We start from the raw sequence: 22,202 nt of genomic DNA, 5'->3' as shown, positions 1-22,202 counted from the left end.
GGTGGCAGCGTTTGATTCGTGTCTGTCGCTTCCCCGTGTTGGGGCTGAATTGGAGCTGGATTCTCTGCGGTTCCGCCAGGACGGGGGACGCGCTGGGTACGGGGGGAGCAGCGGGCGGGGCCCATCCCGGGGGTGCTCCCGGTGTCCCGGGGCGGGGTCGCCGCCTGTTGCCTGGCAACCACCGCGTCCCTCCCTGCGCGCGAGCCGCTCCTAGAGGGCGCAGCGGAAGTGACGAAAGGCATCACGAGGTGAAAGGTCGCGGGCGCGGCAGCTGCTTCCTTTTCCGGTCTGGGCGCCATCGACGCGGCCGCCTCGGTGAGTGCGGGCGCTGCGCCGGGATCCGCCGCCATCGGCCGCCTCGGGGCTCCGGGAGGGGCCGGGCCCGCGGGGGGGGACGGACTCGCCCGTGACCGCCGCGCGCTGTCTCCGCAGGGATGGGGAAGTTCATGAAGCCGGGGAAGGTGGTGCTGGTGCTGGCCGGTCGCTACTCGGGGCGCAAGGCCGTCATCGTGAAGGTGAGCGCGGGGCTCTGGGGTGGTTCCGTGGAGCGACCGAGCCCGGGGCGCCGCTGTTGGCCCTGCTCGGGGCTGTTCGTACAAGCGGAGCTTTCCCGGCGGCGGCCGTTGCCCCGCGGTGCCATCGCCGGGTCCGCGCTGTGTTTCAGAATATCGACGACGGCACCTCAGACCGGCCGTACAGCCACGCCTTGGTGGCGGGCATCGACCGCTACCCGCGGAAGGTGACTGCTGCCATGGGCAAGAAGAAGATCGCGAAGAGGTCCAAGATCAAATCGTTTGTCAAGGTGTACAACTACAACCACCTGATGCCCACCCGGTGAGTGCCGCTGGCGGGGCTGCGGCCAGCAGGGCAGGGACGTCCCGGCTGCGTTCTGTGGTCTTGGCTCTTTGTCTGTTCTGCAGTGAATGCTGGGGAGCCGCCGAGGTGGTTAACGACGGGGCTGAATGAAGTCTGTGTGTGCTCTGCAAAAACGGGCTGGGGGTGTGAGGCTATGGGGAAATATTAGTGAACGTCTGAAGTGAGGCTGCTGGGTTTTGTTGAAGCCACAGCCATGTCCTTCTTTATCGGGGTGTCAATGGATGAGCCTCTGGAACAGTCAGGAGGGTCTGGGGTGTCGGTTGAGCTATTGTGGCCCAGGGGTGTCTCTTCTGTCCCAGTGGAGCTCCTTTAGGTGCTGGCTGCTAAGGATAATGTGCTGGGCAGAGCAGCTCAGCCCCTATGCATCGTGTAGCCATGTTGTTTAAAGGCTGCTTTGAACGTCTCGGGGCACTTGGGTGGCTCCCAGAGCCGAGGCAGCCACAGGCCGTCAACCCAGCTCGGATTGGTGTGATGGGTCTGGGCTGCCCCCCACAGCTCGTCCCAGCCGGGCTGCTCTCTTGCCCAGGTACTCCGTGGACATCCCACTGGACAAAACCGTCGTCAATAAGGACGTGTTCAGGGACCCTGCTCTGAAACGCAAAGCGAGACGCGAAGCCAAGGTGAAATTTGAGGAGAGGTGAGTTGAAGTTGCCTTTGCAGCAGTGTCAGTACCTGTCCCTGGGGTGGGGGCCACAGCCTGGGCCTGTCCTAGGTTGGATGCTTCTGACCCCAGTTTCTGACTACACTTTTGGTCGAGCACGTTCCTGCTCCCCTCTGTGTGTGCACAGCTCTGCTCAGGGCTGGGGAGCAGTTCAACAACAACTGCTGCTCTCTAAGGAGAACCCTCTGTAGGAGGTGTCCGGTGGCACTGCCATGCACTACTCTCCTGGCTCCTGGTGTCACAACTCTCCTTTGCCAGGGGCTTATTGAGGAGATTGGGAAGTTAACATGTACTTCCCTATGCAGTGGGTCTGGAGAGGATGGACTGTGCCTGGGGAATGGGACACTCCTCTTGCTGTGGGCGCACAGGGACAGCTTGGGCACCAGTCCCATGCTGATTGCCCCCTGGGCCAGAACCTTCTGTGACCCTTGTGTTCCTCCTTTTCCAGATACAAGACAGGCAAGAATAAGTGGTTCTTCCAGAAGCTGCGATTCTAAAGGGGTAATCAGGCCGCATCAATAAATGTTAAAACCCTTTTTGTTTTGGTGTATATATGAAAGAGTGTTGCCAGACCTTTTTCTCCTCGGTGTTGATGTTCTGGGCTGTGCCTCCATAAGAGTTGGAAAAGTTGTTGCAGTTCGGGAGCATGTTGAGGGGTGGGGACTGTGTGTGAACTGCCCTGAAAGGCGGGTGGATGGTGCCTGGGCAGGAGCTACTCTTCGTCCTGCTGCTGCTGTCAGTCCTGTGGTAATCCCGGTGGGAGACAGAAAGTGACTCCTTCAGTCCCTGAGTCTGCTACAGAGTGATTGTGCAATGCCTTGATCTTAGAGTAATTTAGGTAAATTTAGCGTTCTTCACCGTGCAAGTGACCCTTCCCCGGCCCTTGGGGAGCCGGGACGGGGGGCAGAGTGTTCGATCACAGACGGATGAGGGGGAGCGGGTTGTTTTGAGGCCTGGAAAGGAGATTCCGTGTTAGCATCGACTGCGCTCTCTCCCCGCCCGCTGCCGCCGGGGGGCCGAACCGTTTCTCCGGGGCGGGGCCGGACGGCGAAAGCGAAAGCGGAAGGGCCGTCGGAGCGCGAGGTCCCGCCGCGGAGATGTCCTCGGGGGAGCAGATGAGGGGCCGAGCACCCGGCACCGGCGGAGCGGGGACCGGGGAAGCGGGGCCGGCCCCGGAAGGCAGGGAATGCAGCGTGGCTGAGGACCCCTCTTCCCTCCAAGACTCCTTCGTCTATCTGCCCCTCCCCGAGGCTCCGGAGCGGGCGGTTCCCGAGCTGACCGCCGAGCAAGTTCGGCAGGAGATCGAGCGCTGCAAGGTGGGACCGGCTGCCGCGGGGATGGGGTCTGTCTGAACCGCCGCGGGGGGCGCCGAGCCTCCTGGGCTGGAAGCGCGAGTTGTTTTGTTTTCTCTGGGACTACGACTCAGGAACAGAGGGCAGGGGTGTCCTACGATTGTGAGACCTTGTACGGGGATCTGGGATTCCCCGCAGGGAGCAGCCCCCTCCTTCCCAAAGCATCTGCGTGTGCGGGTCGGCAGCGAGGGGGGTGCACAGGGTGGCGGTCACGATCTGATGGTACCTCCCACAGGAGCGGTGTAGCACCCTGGAGCAAGACTGTGCCAAGCTAAAAACTGCCAAGGAAGCCGTAGAGATGAGGAAGATGGGAGAACTTCAGAAAAGTCTTCAGCAACAGATGTCTTTAACCAGAGATGAGGAGATATCCTTCCAGGTTGGTGGTGAGAGGCCTTCTCCTGGGCTTGGACAGGTGGCGGTGGGTGGTGGGACTGCAACCTGCAGCTCACTGCTCTGAGATTACTTTGCTCTGGGCCCGGTGGAGGTTTCAAGGGATGTCCGGTCAGTGGTGATGGAGGAAGGGCTGTGATCAAAACGGCAGGAGCCAGGGGAGAGCAGAAGTGCAGTGTGGGCAGAGCTGTATCCCAGAGCAGCTCTGTGCTTGTGATGGTGCTGCAGCCACCTGTGTCCTGGCAGATCCCTTACTGCCTCCTCTTTCTGCCCTTCTAGATGGACATTCTTTTAGCAAAGGAGAAGAAGGACAGACTGAGGCAGGAGAAGCAGGTGTTGAAAAAGAAACTGGAAGAAGTGAGGAAGAGAGTCCCCTGGGATGATCCGGTGATGGTAATGTAATGTGTGTGGGCACCCGGGTCTGCTGGCAAGGGGCACAAGCCTGGCTGCAGGCAAATGCAGCTGGGCACTGCAGGATGACTGGCACAGCTCCTGCAAACTCTGCCAGAGCCAGAACTTCCAGAGGTGACTTTGGGACTCTGAGCACAGCCAGACCCTAGGAGAAGCTCTGCTGAGGCTCTCTAGCTGCTTATTCTGAGCAATGATCTTGTTTCTAGTCTGTAGATTGGCAGGGACAGGCCCTGTGTGGGGACCAGTCCCCTCCAAATCCTGTGTACTTGACCACAGCTGCTGCCTGCCTTGCCAGAGAAGAAAATGGTGTTTAAGGGACTTGTGACAAACAAGGAGGACATCAACAAGCTGTTTCTCACTCCATTGATCCACTACCCTCTGCTGGGGGGCTCAGCGCTCATCACCTTTGAGAAAGCAGAGGGTAAGATTGAGAAGAGCACTTCCACAGCTGGGCATCCTGAGCCGTTGGCTTTGGGGCCTGCCTGGTCCCTTCCCTAGGCCACAGCTCAGGGCTTTGCCTCGTTGTATGGGGTTCTGCCCTGTCCCCAGGCATTAGCTGCCCCATGTCCCGTCCCGTGGTGCGCTCAGGGCAGGCGGTTGATCCCCTGTGCTGGGGGCTCTCCCTGCTCGCAGTAGCCCAGAGTATCATAGAGGCGAAGGAGCACATGGTGGAGCTGAGCTATGGGGAGGAGCTGGATGAGCTCGACCGGTGCAGAGTGCGAGTACAAGCAGCGCCTGTGGACATGCTGCTGCCATCTGCCCTGGAGGTGGGTCCCGAGGGCTCCTGCACCGCCCAAACTGCAGAGCTGCCCTGGACATGTGCCCACTTTGCCGTGCCCTGCTCTGCTGCTCCCCAGCTCACCTCAGCCAGGTCGCTGGTACCAGCCCTGGTCTGAGCTCTGAGCTGCTCCCCGAGCTCTGGGGCTGCCCTGCCCTGGCACTGACCATCCTGGGCCACTCACAGGTCAGGCTGACACAGAGCAGCAGGAGTATTATCCTGTCTGGCCTGCCCAGCCTGGAAATACCTGAGGAGGCACTGCTGGACAAGTTGGAGCTCTTCTTCAGCAAGACGAAGAATGGTGGTGGCGAGGTGGAGAGCAGGGAGTTCCTGGAGGACTCAGGCCAGGTGGTGATGACCTTCGTGCAGGAGGGAGGTGCGTGGGACATGCTGAGCTTGGGCTGCAGTTGTGAAGGGGCGGGAGGACACAGGTTGTCTCCCCAGAGCAGATGGAACTGTGTCTGTGGGAAACGGAAGGCAGAGTGAGCCCAGCCTGTCCTGTCTCCTCTGAGATTGTGCTGGTGCAGGTTTGCCGGGGCTGGGCAGTGCCAGCCTTGGTATCTGTTCCAGAGACATAAACTGCCTTGGAGCTCAGTGTGTCCTGGCTGGCTCAGGGCTTTCCTCTCTGTCTGCAGTGGCAGGGCCACTAATTGCAAGAGGACACATCCAGGCACTTATTGGGAAAGGAAAATATGAGCTCAAAATATCACCGTGTGTGAGTGGAGACATCACTAACCTGAAGGTAAGGGCATGAACCCTGGTGCCAAGCAGCACCTGCCAGCTCTGGGTGAGCCAGTGCAGGTGGGGGCTCCTGCAGACCCGCTCCCCACGCTGCTGCGCAGCCCAAGGCGCCGTTCCAGCAGGTGGCTGGAGCAGAGCAGTGTGGGAAGCCCCGAGGGGCCCCTTTCCCCCCACAACACAGGGCTCACCCCCAGCTCTGCCCAGCTCCAGCCCTCCCGCTGCCCCAGGACTGTCCTGCTCTCGGGGATCCCAGATGTGCTGGATGAAGAGCCCATGAGGGACACCCTGGAGATCCACTTCCAGAAAACCAGCCATGGGGGGGGAGAGGTGGACGCCCTTGCCTATGTCCCAGTGGGGCGACAAGGAGTGGCTGTTTTCATGGAGGACGCGGGCTAGCCCTGGCCCAGCCCTGGAGTCTGCCGCTGGCCCCCGGCACAGCGGGAATTAAAGCGTCTGCAGTGAGCGCGGTGTCTGTCGTGCTTGGGGTCGGGACGGGCCCTATGTTCAAGAGCCGCGGGTGAGGCTGCGCCCTTCCTGGCACGGGGAGGGCGGGCTCCCGGGCCGGGCTGTGCAGGGCCGGGCCGCGGCTGGGGCGGCTCCGGTTTCGCTTTCGTTTCCCGGCGGCGCCGGAGCGGGACGCAGCGCTCGGGGCTGAGCAGGGGCGGGGCGGGCGGGGGTCCAGGGCTCGGCAGGGGGTCGGGGCGGGTGAGGGGGGCTGCAGCCGGCGCTGCCCGCCCCCGCAGCATGGCGGGCCGCACGGTGCGGGTGCGGGGCCTCCTCCCTGACCTGCCGCCCGACAGGCTGGTGGACAAGCTGACCATCCACTTCCTGCGGTCCCGCAACGGCGGCGGGGAGATCGCCGAGGTGCGGGTGCTGCCCGGGCCCCCGCCCTGCGCCCTCCTCACCTTCGAGGCGCTGGAAGGTAACGAACGGCCCGGCCCGAGAGCTGTGGGCCCTGAGCACCCGGCGCGGCCCCCTCCCTGCCCTCCCCAGCGCCCGGGGCAGCCGCGGGGCTGCGTGGGTGCAGGAGCTGACGGCTTTTCCCACCCAGTGGCCCAGAGGATCCTGGAGGTGAAGAGCCACGTGCTGTCCGTCGGGGGGAAGCAGTACCCGCTGGAGGTGACGGCGCACGATGCTGAGCTGAGCCCCGATGAGGTATCAGGGGGAGAGATGGGTCCTGCCCAGGCAGGTGTCTAGGAGGCATTGGTGAGTTCGTGCCTCTTCCTCCAGTTTCAAGAGAGCACGGCAGGAGCCATGTCTCATGTTTTCAGGTCTGAGCACTGAAAACAGAAACTGGGGGAGTTAACCTGGCATTGCTGACCTTTCTGCAGGCCAGTGGTGCCAGGCTGCTTGAAGGTCTGTGAGAGTAAGAGGGGAATTGCATTTCAGATACAGAAGGGACAGGGAATTTCTTGGGTTTGGGCTGTCTGCAAAGCTCCCCAGGATGTAGTGGGGCTGCATCTCTGTGCAATTTGCTCCCTCTCACCCCACCGCTGGCATTCCTTGTTTGCAGGAAGCTTTTGACTATGGGTACAAGGGCCAAACATTGCTTAGCCTGGCTTGGACTCAGTCCTGCCTGAGTTATGCTTCTGTCTCATTTGAAAGCAGGATGGTGAGAGAGATGTGGTAGATCATGGTCTTTCTTCTGTCATCATAATGCAGGGGCTATAGCAAGTGTCAGTAGATTTGCCTCCCCCTGTGCCTTGGAGGGGAGGTTGTTTTTGACCCTTGCTCTTTCACTTGATATCTACTTGCAGATCTTTATATGCGCTTATGTGATAGTTGACTACAGCAAGCTTCCTGATGGCAAAACCCTCCTGAAGAACTTGCATAAAGGCTACAGCAATGTCCTCTTTGACTTTGACTCCAAGAACACACACTGCATAGTCAAGGGGCCATTCATGGAGCTGCAGGCCTTCAGCAGGGACTTGCTGGGGACCCTGAACCTCGAGAGCCAGCTTGCTGGAGAGCTTCTCCTGCCAGGTTCTGTCAGAGTCACCAGAGAGACCAGAATGCGTGATCGCCAGCAAGTGCCTGACTCTCCTGAGTCAGCAGGAGAGATGGCAAAGCTGCCAAACTGGGACCAGGTGTGTGAAAAGGCAGCTAAACTCCCATCACCTCAGAGCCCAGTGGATGGGGAATCTGTGGAGCAGCTGGAGGACTTTTCCCTAGTGATGGACTTGGACATTTACTTGTACATGCAGAGGTTCTGTGCTGCTGAGTACCAAGGTGTGCTACGCAAGTATGGTGTGGATGTGGTGGATGTTAGTGGTGATGGCATCACCACACTATACCTCCAGCTACCTGCAGATGTGTCTGGGAACATGGACACCCTGCGACAGGCCCATCTGGCCCTGCAGCAGCTTTACCAGCAGCTGGAGGCAAGATTGCGCAAGGAGAAGATCACCAAAGAAGAACTGGGTCTGGACAGCCAGGCACTCAGGGTTCTGACGCATGAGCTGAAGAAACTGTACCCCCAGTTGCTCTGCCATGAGGATGTGAAGCAGCTTTATCTTATTGGAAACCTTGTTGATGTCTCCCAGGCCAAGCAGAACCTTCAGGCTCTCAGCACCAGGAGAGGTGCTGCACACACGGTTGGCACGCCCAGCGGCTCCCAGCCCTCACATCCAGCAACCTCCCGCACCACAGAGGCTGCACTGCAGAAGCCCAAGGTGCTTGTGGACTCCTCACCCTCCAGGCTCAGCCCGGGCAGGCTGGAGCTGAAACGTGAGCTCAAGCTACCTGCCAACTTCAGTACTCTGAAAGCTGACAGATCTCAGGCCGGCCAGGGTGTCTTGCTGAATCAGGACCCTCCACCAGTGGGACAGGTGCAGCTTTCTGGAAGGCACTTACCAGACAGAGATGCTCTCAGTCCAACTGACCCAACAGCACTGACCCAGCAGTTCCAGCCTCATGTTTCTACAAATGATTTTGTTTTGGGGTCAGCAGCAGAGTCTCAGCAGAAGGCCCCCAAAGAATGGGACCATGTGAAAGGAGGTGCCCACCTTACAAGACACAAGGCTCTGTCTCCCCTTGGAGGCAAAGAAAATGGCACTTGGAGGCATCCTGGGGACTCTAAAGGCTCAGGTCCCATCAAACCCTACCCCCTCACTAGCCTGTCTACTACCTTTGACGTGACAAGGACCTCTTCTGCTTTAGACTTTAAACCTTCTGAATCCAGGCCTCTGCGGCGACGTTCCAACAGCTTCTCCCTGCCAAGGTCAAAGGAAAGTGACAAGCCCCGGGACAGGGGAAGGGCAGGCAGTGGAGGCAATCGGGTGAGTGAAGAAATGAGCCTGGACCCTCTGCAATGGTCTTACCTGAAGGACGTGTGCCATTCTGCTCTCGAGAGGCTGTGCAGGGATGGCATGGTGCAGATCTCGGAGCGTCGTGCTGGGGACTGCACTGTGCTAACATTACAGGCAGAGGACAGGTCCAGGCTCATCCAGGCTAAGTGGAAGGTGGAAGCTCTTGTACAGAAGTGTCCTGACCTTGTGTGTCAGAGTATGAGCTACTCAGAGCTTGCTGTCGATGGTCCAGATGACAGTGCCTTGGGTGAACTGTGCAGCCTCTTGCAAGGAAATTCCCTGCAGGTTGGACTCAGCAAAGACAAGTACAAGCTGTGGCTTGTCTGCCCCAAGGAGATGCTTCCAGGAGTGACCGAGGCCTTCCAGATGTTTTCTGCCAGGAGGCTCCATGGTCTAAAGTCTTCATCCTTGTCTCTAGGACTAGAGAGTACAGGGCATTCAAGTGTCATCCAGCTGAGCAGATGCCACGACAAGGAGCTGAGTGCAGCCCTTCCAGGCAGCCTGGATTCCCTACAGATGGGTCTGCAGCACCTGAGCATTAGCAAAGAAACAGACAACACAGACATGCCCAGGGCTTTCTGGCTGCCAGAGGCTGAGGAAAAGAGGTCCCCTAGTCCTTGGAGGTTCCAGCAGGCACAGGGGCTGGAGGAGGCCAATGACCATGTTGATTCTAGGGCTGTGCAAAGAGAAAGCAGCCTTTTTAGCCTGAGCACAGTGGATAACCTAAGTCCTGCTGGTCTGAGGGACTCCCAGGAGCAGCCGAAGACAAAACTGCCTGTGGGGCAGTCTGACATCACACGGTTAAAACAGGTTTTGCCAGATAGATTCCAGTTTGCAAGAGACAAGAGCAGAGGAGGCCACAATGAAGCGATGCGGTCTCCAGTTCCTACAGCAGATGGTGGTCCTGACTCCCTGCCCACCTGGCTCTGCAGGGTTGCAGCTGCTGATCCCCCCCATGCTACAGCCAAGCAGCTGCCCGCAGCAGAGCCCAGGGGCCGAGAGTGGGCCCTGCTCCCTGTGGACAGCAGCAATGTGCAGGAGGAGCCAGGCCCCTCATCAGAGCAGAGAAGAGGTCCCAGCCTTGGGCAGGAAGGCAGCAAGACCCCTCTGGGCCAGTGTGATGCTTGCCAGGGCTCAGGTGTGACCTGCCAAGCTCCCTGTGGTCATGCCTTGTGCAGGACATGTTTTGCAGCAGACAGGACACAGCCAGCTTGCTGCAGCTCCTCCTCAGTTGTCCCAAGCCGCAAAATCTTGGGGACATTCAAGATCTCCACCCTGTCTCAGAATCTGCCTGGCTACTATCGAGACCTAACACTCTGTGTTGCCTACAACATCCCTGATGGTGTGCAAGGGGTAGGTACCCACCACGGAGGTTTCCCCATCTCACTGCAGGACATGCAGTGGGTTCTGTCAGTGGCGGGGGGGGTGGGGGCAATAAGGGTCAACTACAGCTTCATGCCCCACATGTAAAGCAGCAGAGGTCTTGCTCTGTGGAAGGCAAAAAGCTCCACACTAGGTTTGGGAGCAGCTTGCTGCATTTTGAAGAGCGTGATTTTAGTTCAAAGTGACTGGCAGCCCATGGGGGGTCACAGCTGCTTGTGTATTTTTAAGCTGGACAGACACTGAGAAGCCAGATCTGAGGCAAAGTACTCAGGTTGCTGTTTAAAATGCTTTCTTCTTGTTCTAAGGTTGATGACCCCCGGCCAGGACAGCCTTACAAAGGAGGGGATTTCTGTGCCTTCCTGCCTGACAACAAGGAAGGGCAGAAGACAGCAATGCTGCTGAAGAAAGCATTTGAGCATGGTCTGACATTCCAGATCAAGTCCTGCAATGGAGAGGAAAGAGTGACATGGGGCCTTGTCCCACACAAGACCTCCTGGGATGGAGGCAAAGCCAGGTATGGTCCACCTCATCCCAAACTTCAGGTTTGCTGGTTGGGTGTTTTTTTTTTAGCAATTGGAAGTGGGAGAACCATGGGATTCAGCTTATCAAATCCTGGTGTGGGTGGCTCTTCCCGGCTTCTACAATAGCAGAGTTGGTGCCTGCCTTTGCTTTAGCTCACAGGGCAGCTGTCCTGGTTTGAGCCAGGATTAAGCCAATTTTCCTTTTACTGATTTTTTTTTTTTTTTTTCCCTTCAGTAAGCTCTCTTTTAACTAGCAGCAAGTGTTCCACATAGTGGACTGATAGCACTAGCATGTTTAGGTTACTGCCAAGACTCCAAGGTCCTGTCTTTGCTCAGCAGCCTCAGATGCTGCTGGGAGCAGCCCATAGGGAGGAACTTCGGTCAATGTTGCTGTCTGTCTAGTCCACATAAACATTCCAGTGTTATCAGTCCTCTGGCTGGAACACTTGCTGCTAGTTAAAAGAGAGCTTACTGAAGGAAAAAAAAAAAAATCAGTAAAAGGAAAATTTGCTTCATCCTGGCTCAAACCAGGACAGCAGCTGAGGTGTGGCAGACCAGGCTTGTCACTCTCTGGCTGGAACGAAAACTGTTGCCCATCCCACACCCATACGTTCCCCGTGGCCAAGAATTCCAGGTCCTGTTCACTTACAGCATTCCTGGCTTTTCCTGTGGCAGTGTTCTGCAGCCAGCTCTGGGCACAAGCTGTGCCTGCAGGCAGCAGCAGCTTGCCTTAGTGTTCTTAGCACCATCAGCAGGATTTACACCACTTCTCTCTGCCCTGCAGGAATGGCTATCCAGACTCCCAGTATCTCCGTGAGGTTTGCACAGTACTGAAGAATCTGGGCATTGCCTGAGCTCCCCCAGCCTGAGCAGCCACAGCCTGTGCCTTCATTGCACCTTCCTTCCCAGCTGACAAAAGTGCAGCTCAACACAGACAGCTCAGGAAAAAGCAGGTTTTGGGCCAAGGAGCTCTGTGTTCCCAGAGTTAACCAGAAATCTGCCCTTAGTCACAGCAGGACCTCCATCCCTGCCCCTCACAAGCCTCAGCATGGATCAGTGCCAGTTATGCAGTGTGTTCCTGCACCAGCTCCAGGCTGAGCCCTGGCATGGCCGTTAGCAGTGTAACCCAAACCCAGTCAGGAGCCTACATGGAGTCCAGCCCCATCTTCTGGAATTCTTGTCCTCTCTCCAGCCACTACAGGCAGGTTCCAGCTCAGCTGCTGCCAGAGCCGTGCTCAGGCAGCACAGCTGTTTGCTCAGACCTTTCTGTCCCCAGGCAGACAGCCTCGAGCTACAGCCCCTCCTCAGCACCTGTTCTGCAGGCAGCAGACAACCTGCCCCCCCCCACTTAACAGTGCCCAGGGCAGCTGCTTTCCATGAGAAATACAGGCATGGGCAGTCTCTGGTGGAGAAACAAATAAACAAGACTTATTCCCACTTTCAGTAGTCGTTGTTGATGCCTCGTCTTACCTGCACCCCAAGCACTCATTTCTGTCTCAGCTGGCTGCAGCAACACTTGGACACAGGGTGCACTACAGAGGCCAGCTAAGGGTTTTGCCGACAAAAATCACCATGGCTGCCCTGCAAAGCAGGCCATTAGAAGATCAAGGCAACAATTAACAGCTGTCCTTGAGAGTAAATGCATCATCTTACCCTTTGAGCGTTATAATTCATAAACTGCATTTGTCCACTCACTGATTAGAGAAGAAATAAAAGTGCCCCAGAGGTTGAGCTGGGGGCAGAGGGTTCATTCCAACAGAAAACTGAGCAGCAAAACACTGAGGGTTTGTTATGCTTTTAATTAACATTTGAAACACATAAGGCATATGGTAACATTAGACAAAGGAGCATTACACATTATAGTCATGTAAACAGCATTGGCACACTTGCTTTCTGTCCAACTTGGTTACACGCATGAAGCAGAATATATATTTTTAAACAAACATTTTCCATGTGGCTGTAGGATGAGTATCACTCATATCACACATCTGCAAATCAATACAGCTCAGGCAGTACAGACCAGACCATATGTTGCAAGAGGCTCAGAGTCTAATGCCCCTCACATTCACGTGCAATTCGCCAGTCACACTTTGCCATCAGCAGGGCTTAGCCCACAAGAAACTTCATTAGGCAGCAAGAGTGGTTTTTACACCTATGATAGCAGCTGTAAGTGGGCCAGAATCCTGCATCAAATAAAGCATGAGGCCCACAATGCTTCTTCTCCTTGGTAATTTCTAGTTTAATACAGATGTCCAAAGTGAAACATAGAGCTAACTCCTTCCCCATCTTGCAGCACTTGGCAGGGTCATGTTCCTCTGCGCACACCAGGGCTGCCTCCTCCCATTCCCCCTTCTGCAGTCAGTGTGCAACATGAGTGAGCTTGAGAGAAAACAGCTAAAAATGAGACAAAAGCTGCCTGGTGATAGCAACGGAGTTGCATTTTGTCCAAGAACAGCAGTACTAGTCTGGGAAGGCAACTGCACTGTTGATGCAGAAGTGGCACAGGCTACTCACGCCCAGCATGGGCATGGGCCCCCCCCACAGCAGCAGGCAGGGCTGGGGATGCATTTCCCCTGCTCACCAGCTCCTTACTCACACTTTCCACTTGGACTCCTCATGGCACAAACTCTGGGTCAGACAATCAGTAAAATAACTGCACTTCTGGTAACTGGAATGGCACATGCAATTTAAGCAAAGACACTGCCCATTTCTTCAATAGCACGACCTTGACCTGAACAGTTAGGCAACATTGAGTGGAATTATTTGTATCCTAGGGGGTTTGTTTGTTGTTTGTTTGGTTTTTTTTTGCTTTGGTCCTTAGTATACAAACCTGCTGGTTAACTTTAATAAGTTAAGACACTTGAAGTTGTTTTATATAGGTTCTATACTTATTGGCCCATAAAATATTTGTCTGTTAAAAAAAAAAACACGTAAAAACACCAAAACCACAACAAAACAAACCCAGAAACAACCAACCACAATCACCTAGAGTAGAGCATTGATCAGTGAGGCAGTGAGAAACAAGGTTACCCTTGATCTTGGTCTTTCTGCAGAAAACATTGTTGCTACCAAGGGCCATTGAACCGTAAACACTAACACAGAGTAACTGCCGAGCACTCTTGCCCTGATAAGGACTGGAGGAATTTGTAGTCAGCAGATACATGAGCAGCTCAGAGAGTGAGGGTGCCAGGATTGTTTCCTGAGAGCCAAGGCTGGGGCAGCAGATAACGCTTCACTCGAGGAGTGGCTGGAGCCAGGCTGCTGCCCTGGCGGAGACAAGGGCTCTACAATAGCTCTCTGGACTGGGGAGCAAAAAACCACCAGGATGGCCCTGGAAAGGCTGCAATACATGGAAAAGGAGTGTCTTATTCGCTATAAGTCTGACTACATCACCAGTGTTCACGAAACAGAGCTAGCAAGAGTCCTAACAGGTTTTTGGCAATACTATGAAAGGCCAGAATGGAAAAGGCTCCAGTGACTTCCTAGTCCTTACAGGCATGTAGAAGAAGGCACTGAGATACTGTTTTCTGTGGCACGTCAGAAGGGCAGCATGTCAGGCGTGTCCTATGGGAATCTGCAGTTCTTCCACTTTCTTCCTGGTGGCTTCGGCAGGGACAGGCTGGGAGCGCCTTGCTGCGCTGCCACCCCGGCCAGGTAAGGCACTGGGCACACACTCACCCCAGAGCAAAGCAGGGAGAGGATGTTACTGTGAGACACAATTTTGTATTTTTCCCCTTTACAAGTGTGTGCCATTTCAGCATGCTGCTCTTTCATCAAGGTGAAGTCCAGTTTCTCAGAGGAACAGGTCCAGACTTCCCATTTCAGTAATTTAGACAGTCCTGTTGTCAGATCTGGCAAAGCAGCATTAGACACTGTTGGATTTAATCTAAATTAGCATGACAGGGAAGGCTTGAAGAAGCATCAGCAAGATTTTGGATTCAGAAAGGTTAAAAGTTGTGCTTGTGAGTTTCATCAGACCATGTTCCTGAAGTTCACGTATCAACTGTGAGAGATGCACAGACAAGGATCTGTGATAGGGCTCCAGCCCACCTCAGAGTTTGTAGGGAACAGGGTTGGGTTACGTCTTAAAAGTTACCCAGGGCAAGCCCCCTAGAAGCTGTGCTTAGGTGTTTCTAAAAGGCAGCAGAAATAGCCCAAGCACCTGAAGTACAAGGTGTCCTGGCAGACAGGAGCCCTGCTTGGAGGGCCAAACTGGCTGGGAAAGACCCCCTTCCTGCCCTGCACAGGAGCCCCCTCAACCCTGCACAGCACTTGGCTGCTCCCAAGGGACTTTGCACCCAGGGCCCTTGGCCCCACTGGCACCTCCTTGGGGTTTGGTGATGCAGGAATCCTAGCAGACAGGTTTTGCTTCTGCAGCCTGAAATCCTCCATGATGGGCAGCAGCCTCTCAGCACCCTCAAATTCAAATTTTCTAAAATTTCAAATCCAGAACAAAGCCTAGAAGCTCACAGTACAGTCCATGACAAAACCTCAAAGCAAGCACAAAGAACATCACAGTCACTGAGAGCTGAAAACAGGGTCCAGCAGGAATGGGGGCACCACCCAGGACATCGAGTGGTCACAAAACTAGGCTTGGTCTCTGCACAGCTATGTTTCCAAATGCACAGAAGAGGAAGAGAGTCCAAGTTTTGGTCTGCGAGTAGTACCCCAAGCAGTTCCTAAACTCTCAGGGCTGGAAGAGAGTCCAAGGGTCCCAAGGCTTGAAGTTTCAGGGTAAGAGTCCTGAAGCCCTACTGCAGCACTAAACCACCAGGTGAGAGCTGTTTTGAGCTGATTTCTAACAAGCTAGCTAGAAGAGAATAGAAAGCACAATTTAAACTGCTCAAGATGCTCAGGCCAAGAGGCTTGACAAAGACCTGGGCAGTTTACCATCAACACTGACAACCTGGTGACAGCTTTACAGCATGGTGTGCTGCAGGACAGGCCAGCCTGGGCTCCCAGGAAGCAGGTTTTTGAGATTGGTTCTTGCAAGTTACTTGCCAAATCACAAACACCTTCCCAGCATGCAGGGCACAGCCTAAAGCAAGCATTAACAGGGGCTTATTTTGTTCCCACCTTGCTGAAGTCTAATTCAGTGCTGCAGCCCTTGGAAATACAAACACGAGGGTGAAGTTTATCTTTAACAATACCAACTTGTAGCCCAGCATTAATAAAGCACAGAGGCAACATCAATTGTTCCAGTCATTTGAGAGACAGTCAATTCCTTAGGGTCTCTAGAAATCAGACACAGTTTAGATCTCCCTATATAGTTTGGAATCAGAAAATGGACAAGATCAAGTTACTTAATTGAAACTTCCTTTCTGCATTCAGACACAGACCAGACCAGCCTGTCAGGTTATTTGCCAACTGCACAGAGAAGTGACTGCAAATTAAGTGCAAAATGCCATAGACTCCGAAATGCCAGGATGGTTATTTACAAAGCAAAGACAGCATGGCCTGTTACTATCGGACTGGAGGCCTATGACGCCAAGAGGAAAGAGCATGGTTAGTGTAAACTGAAGAATTAAACTGGCCAGCCATGCTTTTCCTCTGGCTCTTGAGGAAACATCCTAAGTTTGGCCCATTAAGTTGAACAAGCTTCTCAAAGGTGGCAGCACAAATGCTTCAGCAGGGCTCAGTTTCTGTGGAGATGCATGGCAGCTGCTACAGTATGTTAGATCTTGACTTTACAGTGAAAGGCTCTGCAGTTGTTAATCACCAACTGCCTGGAAGCTTCAGCTGCATTGCCAGAGAAAAATATGGTCAGTTTTTGGAAATCTAGTAGAGAAATAAGTGATGAAAAAATGTAGGAAATAAACAGGCTTCAAAAGAGAGAGCTAGGGCAGGAGGCATATCTGGCAAAGGGTCAGTCACAACAAGAGCATGCAAACCTCATCTTAACTTTAACCACGATGTTGTACTGGTGAAGATGGAAGCTACTGATCTGTCCATGTCCAGGTCCCAAAGATCAGGGAGTTAAACCATGAATTCATAATCTGCACACATCTCTTCCCCTTAGTTCTCTTCTTTTTTGGATTCTTCCTTGGGTGCTTCAGGAACCAGAATGACCTTCCCAACATTCTTCTTCTCCTGCATCTGCCTCATGGCATCTGCCACCTGGAAGCAACAGGAATCTGGTGAGACTCCCACCCACCTCAGTCCACCCAGACTAGTCTGAGGGCAGCCAGGAGGCTTTCCCAGCAGCCCAAGAAAGTGCCCAGCATTCATGTGGGGTGTCACTGCACAGATGCATTTTGGGCAGACCTGGGCAGCTCTCCCAGCCTGACCAAAGGAAACTGTCCTCGAGAATTCACAGACCAGCCACAACACAGACAGGGATGCTCTGCTATGCAAACTGGAAGAATGAAGTGTGTCCCTGTGTCCCACCACAGCTTCTTTTCCCAACAGGGGGAGCACTGCAGAAACCCAACCCAGGACAATGCTTCTAACACCTACAATACCACAGAATAATACATACGCAGATTATGATCATTATGATTATTATGATTATTATGATTATTATGATTATTATGATTATGATTATGATTATGATTATCATCATTATTATCATTATTATCATTATTATCATTTTTTATTATTATTATTGAAAACAGCACCTGGGCCATGCCTGGAATTAACAGAGTTTTCCTTAAGCATTTGCATCAGACTGTTTCTCCAGTACTAACACCAACTGATCATTACCAAGTCCTTTGCTCCCCTGCAGTAAGTCCTACTCCAGCAAAGGATTTCCAAAGAAGAACCTGACTCTGCCTGGACACATTGATGCACCACCACTGAGCATAGCAGAGCTGCTGAAAAACCTGCCAGTCCCTTCCAGCATCCTCATTCTGCTTCACTGCCCGGGCTCTTTTTCACTCATGGAAGAGCAGCTGGTAACCTTCCCAGCTGTCTGCTTAATTACAGAGTGCAGATGCAGGGCTGTCTCCAGTCTGATGCACAACCCAGCCCCTCCACAAGCTCCTGCTGCCCACAGAGCACAGCTGAGCACCTGCCTGCTCCACAGGGACACTATCTCGCATTGCCCAACTCTGTGCACTGGAGCAAAAGAGCCCAGGCACTTCACACCCCCTTAATATCTTAAAAGGGAAAAAACACTGGACTTCTTGAGAACAGATGACTATTAAACACTTGGAACAGTTCAGCCCCCATGAACAAGGTGCTTGTGCTGATCTGGAGCTCACTGGGCAGAAAACAATTGCCCAATAATTCCTGGATGCTGCCAGACTATATGTTATCTCAGACTCACCTGATCAAAGGGCCATACAGAGTCTATCTTGGGCTTGATTTTGCCTTGACTGTACAAGTTAACCAGCTTGGCTACAACACCTCTGACAAGCTCAACTTCTTCATCCAAATATCCAAGGTGGTAGCCACACACAGCCTTGTTCTGGTGTAGGAGCTGCAAGGCACTGATGCTGAACTGGTTCCACCAGGTTTTAGCCATAGCCATGAGGTTCTTCTTCTGCCCAGTGAGCAGGTTTGCTACCCCTAAAAAGAAGGCAAGCCACAGATGAGCTGGAATCAACCCAAGAGGCAGTGGGAATCCCATGTAACAGCTCAAACAATAGACAGGCCAAGAGTTGCTCTTGCAGTGATGGAGGACAGAGGTGAGAACTGGATCACATCACAAGCAGCCCAGTCAACCTCCAGTGGAAATGGATACTTGCCTTGGCCTCAGGATACACAGAATTTTGATTATTGGTACCCATATATTGCAAAAATATAGAACAAGTCCTCACTTAGGAGGGCAGAAGCAGCACAGATAGACTGGAGTGCTGGCAGAGGCAAGAGAGGGTTACAATTCACATCCAGCCAGGCTGGCAGGACAGCACTCCCCTTCTGCTACAACCAGGCTTCTTCAGGGGAGCCACACGCTGAAATGGCTGGGACAACAGAAGCAGCACACTGCTGCAAGTGTCTGGAATCCCACTGGGGGCTGTGTGAGGGCTTTGTCCACAGGACAGAATCACAGTGTTTCAGGGCTGGGGAATGGAGAGATAAGTATTCAGAAGCCTCAAACCTCATCACCCACACATCCTCTAGAAGAAAATCAAAGCTCTGTTAGTGCTGTGCATTAAGTCAGCCTGGACAAAGCAGCTGTGCCACCATTCCTCCATGAGGACATTTCAGCTTCCCCTGCAGGCATCAGCTTGTACTTGAGGGGAGATCTCACCATGGGAGGGAAGAGCCATGGAGCCTGTGACTGGCTGGGACAAGGCCTAAACCTCACTCTCCTCAGTGCCTCACCCAGGCAAAGCATCCTAAATAACAGAAACTACAACACACACAGCAGCCAGCAGAGATGCTCTCTCACTGCAGCGCAGAGCATTCCCACCACTGGCACTCGGCCGCTCCGGTGCAGGAGCTGGGGACCAGGCTCACACTTACCATAAGTGATGAGTTTGCCCATGGGCTTCAACAGGTTAAATGCTTTGGATGTATCAGATCCTCCCAGGGGGTCCAGGACAATGTCAACACCTAGAGGGAATTGGAAATAACTAGAAAATTCTTTGCATTTTAAGGAAATGCAGGACAGTTGTAGAAGTCCTCCACCACATGGTACCTTTGGGAGAGATTTTTCGGACCTCTTCTGCATAGTCTGTCGTTCTGTAGTCAATGGGGTGAGTGACTCCACTCTCCTTGAGAGACTCGTGCTTGGAGGCAGATGCTGTGCCAAAAATGGTGACGTTTTCTACAGTCTTGCACAGCTGGATGGCAGCAGTTCCCACACCACCTGAAAACCAGCAGCGAGGAAGACAGAAACAAACAGCCCCAGCAGTCAGAAAAGCCTCTGGATAGGTAAATTATCCCTGCTTGTACTGATCACACAATGCTGGGAGGGTATGGAATAAAGGCTTTGCATGGGGGAGACTGACTTCAGCTGCTGGGAAATGGGTTCAGCATTTGCCAGCCCCTGGGTCAGTGTGAAGCTCGCACCTCTGGCAGGCAATGTTTTGTCAGTTCACCCCATTCTGATTGCTTCCTGGCCTGTGCCACCCATTCAGAAGCTGTGTGTTGAGTCAAAGAATCTCAGCATATGCTGGCAAGAGCTATTTACCTGCAGCCATGTGGATGAGGACACTTTGGTTGGGTCTCAGGTTTCCAAAGTCAAACAGGATCATGTAGGCAGTGATGTAGTTGACAAGAAGAGCAGCAGCTTCCTCAAAGCTCATTCCCTCAGGCATCAGGAAAGTCTGACTGGCAGGCACATTCACCACTTCTTGCCAGAGCCCTGACCTAGCTAGGACCATCACCTTATCACCAACCTAAAACCAAACAGAGGACAAGGTGGCCTGAAACAAGCCCCAGGCTAGCAGAAGTCCTCATGCCCTTGGCAGTGCCATGTTCTGTGAAGGGTCTGCAGGGACTGCAGCATCCCAGGCTTGGGCAGGAGCAAACCACCCCTCACCATAGCACTGCTGGCCATGCTGGGCACACATCAGGAGCCTCAGAGGGACTACAGGTGCCCTAGGCTATGGCTTACACCCAGCAAGTTGCAAGCTGCCCAAACCAACAGACCCCCAGCAAGGAAAGAGGGATGGGGACCATGTCCTGCCCTCCCTACCCAAGCTGGGAGCAGGAGTCTGTGAAATATTACTGCTGCCCCTTGCAAGGAGCATTCTGCCAACAGGCAGGAAGTTTGGGGCAACATTTAACAGGATCAACTCTGAAAAAAGCACATCCAAGCTAGGAAAACTTTCCCAGGGCTAAGCCTCAGGCCTAAAAAGTCAGGCATTCCCCAAAATCTTCTCTTATCCTGCTGGGCAAGAAACATCTGCTTGCTGTGCGACAGGAAGGAGACAGCAAAACATCAAGCAGTTGTATCAGCAAGCAGACAAGAGGCACAGCCAACGCAGTGAGCAGAGAGGCTCTGTGGTGTGTGGGTCTGGCATTTGCACTTGAATAAACGAAGATATTTTCCTGGAAGGAAAGGAATAATCTTTGACACCCTCTGTTTTTTTGAGACACTTTGTTTTGCTAGTTGTGGACCCAAGAATCATCTTAAAGCACCATAATTGCAACAGCCCTAAGACCCAAAGGTCTGGGGCATGCAGAGCCAACTCCTCTGTTCCCGAATTGCTAGAAATGCAGCAGCCACAGACACCAAGAGCAACTGACCTGCTAGTGCCCACACCTCACTGCCTCAGATGGCTCTGGACAACTGCAGCAGCACGAGCTGTTACCATCCATGTTTGTATAGTTAAAGAGGTCGGTCACAAACGTGTTCAGGACCAGCATGGCCATGCTTCAGCCCAACATCTACCAGCACCCACCACTAACAAGAAAATCTTGCGCATGCAAATACACCCAACGCTCCGCAAGGAACACGACCACTTCCTGCTGTTCCTCACGCTCTAGAGCCCTAAGACCCTGGCGCAGGGGGCGGTCTGGCAGCGATGCTCCTGCCGTCCTGGGACCGGGTCAGCGCTTCGCAGGGCGAGGGCAGTCGGGCCGCTGGGCCGGGCGGAGCCGGGCGCGGACGCAGCCCTTTGTGGAGGGGCTTTGTCTGCCGCCCGCCGCGGGAGCCTCTGCCGGCGGCATCGTGAAGGACGCGCGGCTCCGCCGACCCCGAGCCGCCCACCCCGACGGGGACAACGGGGTTCGGAACCCGGGGGGGTACCCAGGAGGCGGGGCGGGGCCACCGCAGTGCGGCGGGGCCGAGGCGGGCAGGCCCGGCCCGGGCCGCCCCTCACCTGTCGGTCGCCGACGCCGTCGCCGAGGGCGCGGACGGTGCCGGCGCACTCCATGCCGGGGCAGATGGGCGGCGGCGGCAGCCGGTCGTACAGGCCCTGCCGCGCCATCAGATCGGCGAAGTTGAGGCCGCAGGCACGGACACGCACCGAGACCTCGCCGGGCCCGGGGCCGCCGCCGCGCCGCGCCTGCACCTTCACTTTGTCGTAGCCGCCGAAGCCCGTTAGCACCAGCGCCCGGTGCTCGGCCGCCTCCCCGCCGCCCGCCGGCGGCTCGGGTCCGGGGTCCTGCTCGGGGGCGGCGGGGGCGGCAGTCGGGGCCGGTTCAGCGGACATGGCGGAGAGGAGCGGCGGGAGCTGCTGCGGGTGCGGAGCGGCGGCGGGCGGGGGCGCGGGGCGAGGCCAAGGGGCGAGGCGGGGCGGGCGGGGCGGTGCTGCCCCCGTGCCGACGGCGGCCGCAGCCCGGTGTCCCGGGAGAGGCTCCGCCCCGCCCCGCTCCCGGCCCCGCCGCCGAGGGGACGCTGCCCCTACAGCTCCGCAGCGGTGCCTGGCGAGAAGGGCGCAGAGCAGAGCTTTGCTCGTGCCCCGCCGCCGGGGCGTGTAGAACCGCAGCAGCCTGGTCGTTAATTAATAAAAGCTCCCTGGGGCCGAGCCGCGGCATGTGTGCTGCGGATGCAGCTCTGGGCGCCGTATCCCCTCGGCTCCCCGACCACGCTGTCCTGCACCTAGTGTCCTCTTCTCCACAATACCTTTTCTTTCTTTCTTTCTTTCTTTCTTTCTTTCTTTCTTTCTTTCTTTCTTTCTTTCTTTCTTTCTTTCTTTCTTTCTTTCTTTCTTTCTTTCTTTCTTTCTTTCTTTCTTTCTTTCTTTCTGTCTGTCTGTCTGTCTGTCTGTCTGTCTGTCTTTCTGTCTGTCTTTCTTTCTGTCTGTCTTTCTTTCTGTCTGTCTTTCTTTCTGTCTTCCTTCCTTCCTTCCTTCCTTCCTTCCTTCCTTCCTTCCTTCCTTCCTTCCTTCCTTCCTTCCTTCCTTCCTTCCTTCCTTCCTTCCTTCCTTCCTTCCTTCCTTCCTT

The 22,202-nt window shown here is 54.7% G+C and overlaps 4 protein-coding genes across 5 annotated transcripts; 3 read left to right on the top strand and 1 right to left on the bottom strand.

Annotated features, from left to right (window-relative positions):
- Window positions 1-212: 212 nt before the first annotated feature.
- RPL27 (ribosomal protein L27) lies at window positions 213-2,109 on the top strand. The gene is made up of 5 exons (XM_051640593.1): window positions 213-315; window positions 433-515; window positions 665-834; window positions 1,403-1,513; window positions 1,986-2,109. Exons 2-5 carry the CDS (start codon window positions 435-437, stop codon window positions 2,032-2,034), a joined length of 411 nt encoding a protein of 136 aa, XP_051496553.1. The 5' UTR covers window positions 213-315; window positions 433-434; the 3' UTR covers window positions 2,035-2,109.
- Window positions 2,110-2,194: 85 nt separating this feature from the next.
- IFI35 (interferon induced protein 35) lies at window positions 2,195-5,671 on the top strand. 2 transcript variants are annotated; one of them, XM_051640588.1, is made up of 8 exons: window positions 2,195-2,853; window positions 3,125-3,265; window positions 3,559-3,672; window positions 3,967-4,111; window positions 4,324-4,457; window positions 4,655-4,844; window positions 5,104-5,210; window positions 5,414-5,671. In XM_051640588.1, the coding sequence occupies exons 1-8, from the start codon at window positions 2,635-2,637 to the stop codon at window positions 5,603-5,605; spliced, it is 1,242 nt and encodes a 413-aa protein (XP_051496548.1). In that variant the 5' UTR covers window positions 2,195-2,634; the 3' UTR covers window positions 5,606-5,671. The 2 variants fall into 2 exon arrangements, with proteins under 2 accessions (XP_051496548.1, XP_051496550.1); XM_051640590.1 differs by having other exon boundaries at window positions 5,404-5,568.
- A 264-nt stretch (window positions 5,672-5,935) lies between these two features.
- On the top strand, window positions 5,936-11,850 carry LOC127394506 (uncharacterized). Its single transcript, XM_051640513.1, has 5 exons — window positions 5,936-6,131; window positions 6,261-6,364; window positions 6,967-9,870; window positions 10,206-10,414; window positions 11,206-11,850. Exons 1-5 carry the CDS (start codon window positions 5,954-5,956, stop codon window positions 11,273-11,275), a joined length of 3,465 nt encoding a protein of 1,154 aa, XP_051496473.1. The 5' UTR covers window positions 5,936-5,953; the 3' UTR covers window positions 11,276-11,850.
- Window positions 11,851-12,200: 350 nt separating this feature from the next.
- Window positions 12,201-21,504, bottom strand: VAT1 (vesicle amine transport 1). The gene is made up of 6 exons (XM_051640199.1): window positions 21,137-21,504; window positions 19,501-19,708; window positions 19,006-19,176; window positions 18,831-18,920; window positions 17,689-17,930; window positions 12,201-16,538 (listed from the first exon to the last, which is right to left on the bottom strand). Exons 1-6 carry the CDS (start codon window positions 21,467-21,469, stop codon window positions 16,437-16,439), a joined length of 1,146 nt encoding a protein of 381 aa, XP_051496159.1. The 5' UTR covers window positions 21,470-21,504; the 3' UTR covers window positions 12,201-16,436.
- Between the last annotated feature and the right edge of the window lie 698 nt (window positions 21,505-22,202).

This window comes from Apus apus, chromosome 25, assembly GCF_020740795.1.
Source record: "Apus apus isolate bApuApu2 chromosome 25, bApuApu2.pri.cur, whole genome shotgun sequence".
Lineage (NCBI taxonomy): Eukaryota > Metazoa > Chordata > Aves > Apodiformes > Apodidae > Apus > Apus apus.
This window is presented reverse-complemented; position numbering and strand designations above follow the sequence as displayed.